Genomic DNA, 8,243 nt, shown 5'->3' with positions numbered 1-8,243 from the left:
ATGGATCCATCAGTCCTGTCCTCTTCTGTTCAGCACACTGATCTGTGCTGTGCTGCACTGCTCCGTGCTGCGTGTGAAACTCAAACAATGATTCGTTCCTAAGACTTGGAGTCAGATATTAATTTGTCCTCTAGTTTCATATCCATTTGAAAGTTCTGGCAGAAAGCGTGTGTTTAGTCAGATATCTCCACTTGTCTGCTAACCATGCCTGAGTTTATCTGAATACATGAAATGTATGTAAGATCACACACATTCTAGGGCTATGCATATCTTGTGTGCACAGCAAAATGATCATATTTTAACTGGGTTAATTAGGAAAGTTACTAAATAAGTTATTTAGTAACTTTCCTAATAACAGAATATAAAAGTTACTAAATAACCTTTATACCACTCAAACCCCAGCATCCCTATTCTGGGGGGAACCTTCACCCAAAATAGCCGATCTACAAGGTTGTGAGCTTGTAGATCTGCTATTTTTCCAATAATTAAAGCATTCAATAATTCTGCTATTTTTGAAAAATCTAGATTCTTTTTTTCTTTTTTTTTTTTTTGCAAATCTTGAATATATCTTTTAAGTAAACATTTGTAACTCTGAGCCTGAGGGGTCCCTGATTATTCTGAGATGGGGTCGGTGGCACAAATACATATAATTCTAGGGGTCCTTGACATGAAATAGTTTGAGGACCACTGACATTAGAAACATTCTTCAAAAAACTCTAGAAGGATTTAGAAAACATTCATAGAATCGGGTCGAAATATTCATAGACTTGCACAGATTTTCAAGAAAAAAAAAGCACATCTACAAGCTCGCGGCACTCTGTGCCGTGCTGTGAGCTTGTAGATCTGCTATTTTTCAATAGCTAACATAATTCCTGGTCTTAAGTGGTTAAACTGAAGTGGCATTGATAACTTTAGATAAATTCCACATAATTATTATCAAAGTATCCCAAGGCAGCGGTTTATAGTGATGAAGCTCGTTCATTTTTATTGATAATGAGCACCTTATTGATCCTGCTTATTGATCCAGGCTTTTATCCAGCCCACTATTGAGTGTTTTCTAATATTCTGTGGGAAGATGTGAGACGACACATTCTGAACAGAACTGAGCAGAATCTTTGTGTTATTGTCCAGTTGTTGTGACTGTGAGTTTGTGGCTGACCACCACCATGAAGATGACGATAATTAACAAAAGTAACAAATATTATCATTAGATATCATTAAAAGAACCATTGCGTCCATGAACAATAAGTGTTAAACGGCTTACATAGAATAGTAGCCTACTGTAATAATGTCTTGATGGCCTCAGTCTTGTCTTGATTGTTTAAACATGACGTCATGGGCCGCTATGCTCAATAACGAGTCCAAACAGTGGCGTCAGTTCAGCAAAAGCTAGGGTATGGCAAAGATGGGAGTCCTCATGGAAAAGAGGCATTACATTTTGTGTAACACGGTTCTATTGTGAAAATAGCAGATCTACATGCTCACAACGCCTCGCGCTGCGAGGCGTTGTGAGCATGTAGATCTGCTATTTTCACAATATCTGAAAAAAGAAAAAAAAAGGTTGTGTCAGTTTTTTCCACAGGTTTCTATGGTTTCTTTAACCTGACTCCGCTAGATGATGGCAGCAGTGCGTATGCCTGCATAACGCTCTGCCTTACATCTGGGATCGCTCGGGCAGACCCAATGTAAGGGGCAGGCCATTTTTTCAAATTCTTTAGCAGGTGATTGGATCATATTGGCCTGTCTGCATGACGTTACACCCAGATCCCGCCTCCTGGGTTTCCACGTGGTCTGCAGTCAGACTCTATTGGCTCAGAGCCGCTCAGAGCCCGCCCGTAGCTGCAGCTGATTCGTCCGGCCCGGGACTTTACAAGTGATATCAACTCTCCCCGAGAGATCTCAGATGGTAAAGGCAGAGCGTTATGCATGCATAAGCACTGCTGCCACCATCTGGCGCAGTCAGGTTATGGTTTCTTTGGGGTTGTTCAAGTGCAGCTAAACTTGGCATAAACTTGGCATGCAAACGTGCCACAATTAACAATAATGCATCACACCTGTGCAGCTGACCTGCAGAACCTGGGAATATACCATTCTGTCAAGATGGGGAGAATACAAGTGTGGAGAATATAATTATAATACCTTGTTAAAGTGACCATTTTGTTACATTTTGCATTTGTAGTTATTTTACTGTAATTTAACAACATAACAACCAGCGCAGATAGACAAAGAGACATTCATGGATTTATATTTACAAGTAACTTTTTATTTTTCCCCCCTGGACCCAGGGTATGGCAGCTGCATACCCCTGCCATACCCAATTGACACCCCTGTTTTCTGTCTACTATGTTTGTTCACAGAGTCCTTGAACCAAAGCTGACTGGCTCTATGGGAGCGTTGTTGTTACACAGTCTGTCTGTCTGGGTTGCTCTGTTTGGCAGAAACATTCTCCTCACCTCTCTTTTAAAACAATTTAGACCTGGAACACATCATCCTTATTGTAATTCACTATTATTCCCTATTTTATGCTTTAGAGATGCAGGGGTGCCATGAATGTGTCCCCTAGGGCTGTCACAATTATTACATAATCGTCTAATCGTGATTATTTGACATTATCGCAATTATTTTGTCATAATCGTCATAATCGTGAATGTTGAAAAATATCCGAAATAGTGGAAATAGCAGATCTACAAGCTCACAACGCGTCGATTCGCGACGCGTCGTGAGCTTGTAGATCGGCTATTTCCACTATCAAAGTTATTTTTTAAGTAGTAAGTTGTCAAATATGTCAGTCATTTCTTTGTATATTTAGGTTATGTGTCATATCTACCATGTACAACTTCAAAGCCTAAAAGCCAAACAGAAATGTAATTATCAACGACAAAAACACAATTAAATCGTTAATCGCCAATTATTTGAGTGACAATTAATCGTCATGTAAAATGTCATATCGTGACAGCCCTAGTGTCCCCTCCTGAAACATGATGATCAGGTATTATGATTAAACTAGGAGGAAGATCTTTTCCAAAAAAGTATACCGAAAGTGTAAGAATTATGTTTTTATGCGTTAACCCAGCTGACGTTAGCCACACCCACAGTGTTGGGTGTAGGGTTACAAGCTCACTGTGAGCTTGTAGATCTGCTATTTTTCAATAGTATAAAATGATGGTTAAAGCGGTTAAAAGCTAAGGCGAAAATGATAAGGTGTTTCTATCATTTTTATCCAACTATTTTGTAACCCATTTTTCACCCAGTGTCAATTATCTAATGTAATCCTGGGCTCTGCTCTCCCTCTGCCAACCTGGGGAGAGCAACGGACTGACCTCATGCTTCCTTCAGTGCATGAGGAGGCCAAGTTGCTTCTTTTCACCTGACAGGGGACAGTTTCCCCGGTTTGGACGTAGCGCGTGGAAGGAACATGTTATTCCAACCCTTTCCCCCTCCATCAGGCGCCCCGGCTGGCCAGGGGGAGGCAGTATAGAGACCAGGATTACTGCATGTTTTATGTGAGGGTACCCACTACCTACCCTAGGAGACATGGGGAGAACATGCAAACTCCACACAGAAAGGCCCTTTTGCCAACTCTGATATTCACTCGACATCTGTCAGTCAGATTGTCAACATAAAGTGTTGTATTATTTTTGGAACGCTTCCAGATGTCACGATCACGATCCGCGTCGATGAGTGATGAGTCACACACAGCTGACATTACGGTTGAGTGACAGCTGTAACGACTAATGATTTGCTGTGCCTAAATTAGTGTACGACCGATATATCGGCCCCCGATTATCGGTACCCGATATGGCCTTATTTGGGCATATCGGTTTATATCGGTATCGGTGAAATTTCCCGCCGATATAAAAAAAATAAAATAAAAAACTGGCCGGTGCTGGGAGCTCTGTGGACTCTTGAATGGTAGTGGTAATGACATATTTTGTCCAGCAGAGGGCACCATTCCTTCACACTGAGGCCAGGCCAGTGGAGTGTGTGTGTGCGTGCCTGTGTGTGTGTGTGTGTGTGTGTGTGTGCGTGCGTGATAACTCACATAACGTCTCACGTTGCTGAAGAACAACAAAGATAATTCCAAACAAAGTCCAACTAAGATAATTCCAAACAATGTCCATGGGAGTATAGGGACAGCACTTGTTGGCGATCTAAGGATAGCATTTTTAATTCCCTTTATAGAGTTTAAAACGACAAGTTTTAACGACCAGTTTTTTTTTCCAATTTTTTTTTGTTCAAAAACTTTCATTTTTTTTTTTTTTTTTTTCAAAAATATTTTATATCGATATCGTATCGGTATCGGTGATGGGGCCCCCTCTCTTGTATCGTATCGTATTGGTAAAAAAAAAATTCTATCGGTCGGACACTAGCCTAAATGTCTTATAGGACGTTATCGTTGTTGTGTGAGTGCATGCAGGGACGTCCAGAGAATGTTAGAGAGGCAGAAGCTGACATTTCTAAAAGGGTCTTTTGGTGGAAATATTGAAAATAGCAGACCTCCGAGCTCACAACGCGTCGCATTAGGAGGTCGGCTATTTTCGGTACTCAATACCACACTGAACTAAGCATAATCAAGTGAATACTGGAGATGTGGCGTAACCGCAGCCTGTCTTTTGGCCAAGAGACACGGCAACGACAAAACACCAAACAACCTTCCATTGACAATGCATTGGTACGGCGCCCCCAGTGGCCATTCTCAGACGATACGGAGAAGATGTTTCACGCATATTGTGTGGGGCGCCCCAGGAATGAAACAAAACCCCAATATTATTGAACTCAAGTCTCCATGGCATATTTATTTTTGAACTGGGGACCCCCAAAATAATCATATTTGAACTGGGGACCCCCAAAATAATCATATTTGAACTGGGGACCCCCAAAATAATCATATTTGAACTGGGGACCCCCAAAATAATCATATTTGAACTGGGGACCCCCTACGCTGACAAGCACTTGGAGATGTAGGAGTTGAGGCATTACATTTAGTTTGGCTCTGTTCCACAAGGTAAATATTGTGAAAATAGCAGATCTACAGACTATCACAGAGCTCACACAGACACATGAGGCGTTGTGCATGAGCTTGTAGATCTGATGTGTTTTATTTTTATTTTTTTACATTCCATGGAGTAAGTCCATATACAGGAATGGAGTTACTCCATTAAAGGGCCACTTCACCTCTGGGACAACCAGATCTTATTTTATTGTTGTTTGGGACACGATCAACACATCATATGATGCAAAACGCATCACTGATGATGCAAAATGCATCACTAGTTCATGCTGAAATACTGAAAATATCTAAAAACACAGATTGAACACAAAAAATAACTCAGGATTGTGTTAATCGTGTCCTAAACAACGAAATAAGATCTGGTTCTCCCTGAGGTGAAATGGGCCTTTAAGGTTGTTGAGTGGTTCTCAACAACCAGTCATGTACAGTATATAGCAACTTTTTTTTTCTCCAGAAAACCTATAGGTCAGGTTTTAGAAGTTGTTATTTTAGAATCAGCCTCAGTGCTAAATGTGTTCATTTAAACACAACACGTTAAAAACACAGACATGAGAGCTTTCTGCTTGACAACGTTTTATTGATGCTTGACAGAACGCAGTGTGTGCTTTACAATAACAACTCTGTGTGCGTGTGTGTGTGTGTGTGTGCGTGTGTGCGTGTGTGCGTGTGTGCGTGTGTGCGTGCGTGCGTGCGTGTGTGCGTGCGTGCGTGCGTGCGTGCCTGCGTGCGTGCGTGCATGTGTGTGTGCATGTGTGTGTGTGCGTGACAGGGTCATGACAGGAGGACAGGATCCAGACGTGCACGAGGTGCACGTGGAGGAGGAGGAGGAGGAGGAGGAGCCTGGCCAGCAGGGGGAGGAGCTACCCTTACCCTACCCCTCATTGGCCCCGGTGGTCCTGCTGAGTCTGAGCCAGACCACGCCCCCTCGATCCTGGTGCCTGCGCGCAGTATGTCACCCATATCCTTATATGGTCATAATGTCACCCATATCCTTATATGGTCATATAGCAGTATGTCACCCATATCCTTATATGGTCATAGCAGTATGTCACCCATATCCTTATATGGTCATAGCAGTATGTCACCCATATCCTTATATGGTCATATAGCAGTATGTCACCCATATCCTTATATGGTCATAGCAGTATGTCACCCATATCCTTATATGGTCATAGCAGTATGTCACCCATATCCTTATATGGTCATAATGTCACCCATATCCTTATATGGTCATAGCAGTATGTCACCCATATCCTTATATGGTCGTATAGCAGTATGTCACCCATATCCTTATATGGTCATAGTATGTCACCCATATCCTTATATGGTCATATAGCAGTATGTCACCCATATCCTTATATGGTCATAGCAGTATGTCACCCATATCCTTATATGGTCATATAGCAGTATGTCACCCATATCCTTATATGGTCATAGTATGTCACCCATATCCTTATATGGTCATAGTATGTCACCCATATCCTTATATGGTCATAGTATGTCACCCATATCCTTATATGGTCATAGCAGTATGTCACCCATATCCTTATATGGTCGTATAGCAGTATGTCACCCATATCCTTATATGGTCATAATGTCACCCATATCCTTATATGGTCATATAGCAGTATGTCACCCATATCCTTATATGGTCATATAGCAGTATGTCACCCATATCCTTATATGGTCATATAGCAGTATGTCACCCATATCCTTATATGGTCATATAGCAGTATGTCACCCATATCCTTATATGGTCATATAGCAGTATGTCACCCATATCCTTATATGGTCATAGCAGTATGTCACCAGTGTTGTAGTGGGGGGGGCACGCGTGGGCACGGCGTGCCCACACTTCTCTCACGTCGCGTGCACGCGCATTGACGCGCGTGCACAAGTGATGCGCGTGCCGGCAGGCTGGCTGCTGGTCCGTGTCATCAAGTACCTACAGTACCGCAGACAGAGTGCAGAAGCCAGGCAGAGCAGATCGTCCACCGATTGGTTGTAATATCGCCATGACAACCAACAACCAGCAAGCTGACTGTCCCTTCGGGCTATGGGATAAGACTCACTGACCAACCAACCAACCACTACGCAGTGTCTGTGACTCTGTAGTTTACTTCTTCAAACTTTAAGCGGTTCGTAGCCTGCAGCAGTTTGTTTGTTTGTTTGTTTGTTGTGAATTTTTGTTACCTTGGATTATCTACCCAAGTATTATACCAGCACTGTCTGTACAACGGCATGGTGCTACGTGCTACACGTGAGTAAATAAACATGTCTTATTCTTATTGGAGGGCTGGTTAGGTAAGACATAATGCCTATATTAACTATTATATTAAGCCTAAAACGGTTCTGTTATGCCGCCGTGCATTAACCATGTGAATTGTGAAATATCTCTTGTGAAAAGTCTATAGGAAATATTGATATTATATTACAGGTCGTTCTGACCCAGCAATTGGTTGAAATAGGCTTTTGCTGTATGTGCGCACGTGCCTGGCGGCAGCGCATCACATTACAGATTGATCATTTCAATCCCACCGTTTCTTTGCAAAAACACATTTCTTTTAGAAAACATTTGTATTCTTCTTTCTCCTAGTTTTATTGTTTTTAATGTGTAAATATGGCACTTTATTATGGGGAAAAACGGGTGTATTTTCCTTTTTTAAATCGTTAAAATAGCGCATTTTTGAACACATTTCGTCACGCGATGTGCGTGCACATTGGCGCGCGTGCACGAATGTGCGTGCACGCGCGTGCGTCGGTGCGTGCCCACACTTCCAAATTTAGCACTACAACACTGTATGTCACCCATATCCTTATATGGTCATAGCAGTATGTCACCCATATCCTTATATGGTCATAGTATGTCACCCATATCCTTATATGGTCATAGTATGTCACCCATATCCTTATATGGTCATAGTATGTCACCCATATCCTTATATGGTCATAGCAGTATGTCACCCATATCCTTATATGGTCATAGTATGTCACACATATCCTTATATGGTCATAGTATGTCACCCATATCCTTATATGGTCATAGTATGTCACACATATCCTTATCTGGTCATAGTATGTCACCCATATCCTTATATGGTCACACACCAGACAATTGGACTCGAGTCATGATGACTCAAGCCGAGTCTGACTCGAGTCACCTATTTGACAACTTGTGACTTGACTCGGACATTAAGGGCAAAAACTTGAGACTCGACTTGACTTGGAAGAC

General features: G+C 42.0%; 1 protein-coding gene across 1 annotated transcript in view; it reads left to right on the top strand.

Moving 5' to 3' along the window:
- Positions 1 to 5,964: 5,964 nt before the first annotated feature.
- The window catches only part of LOC308282456 (voltage-dependent T-type calcium channel subunit alpha-1H-like), a gene marked incomplete at its 3' end in the record, with an annotated part of 293,092 nt that continues 290,813 nt past the window's right edge, over positions 5,965 to 8,243 (top strand). Inside the window, exon 1 of the mRNA XM_080722802.1 lies at positions 5,965 to 5,982. Coding sequence (XP_080578928.1) covers positions 5,980 to 5,982 — 3 coding nt within the window. The 5' untranslated portion in view covers positions 5,965 to 5,979. The remainder of the gene's footprint in view (positions 5,983 to 8,243) is intronic.

The sequence above is a fragment of the Nannobrachium achirus genome, assembly GCF_963921795.1.
Source record: "Nannobrachium achirus genome assembly, chromosome: 3".
Classification (NCBI taxonomy): Eukaryota; Metazoa; Chordata; class Actinopteri; order Myctophiformes; family Myctophidae; genus Nannobrachium; species Nannobrachium achirus.
This window is presented reverse-complemented; position numbering and strand designations above follow the sequence as displayed.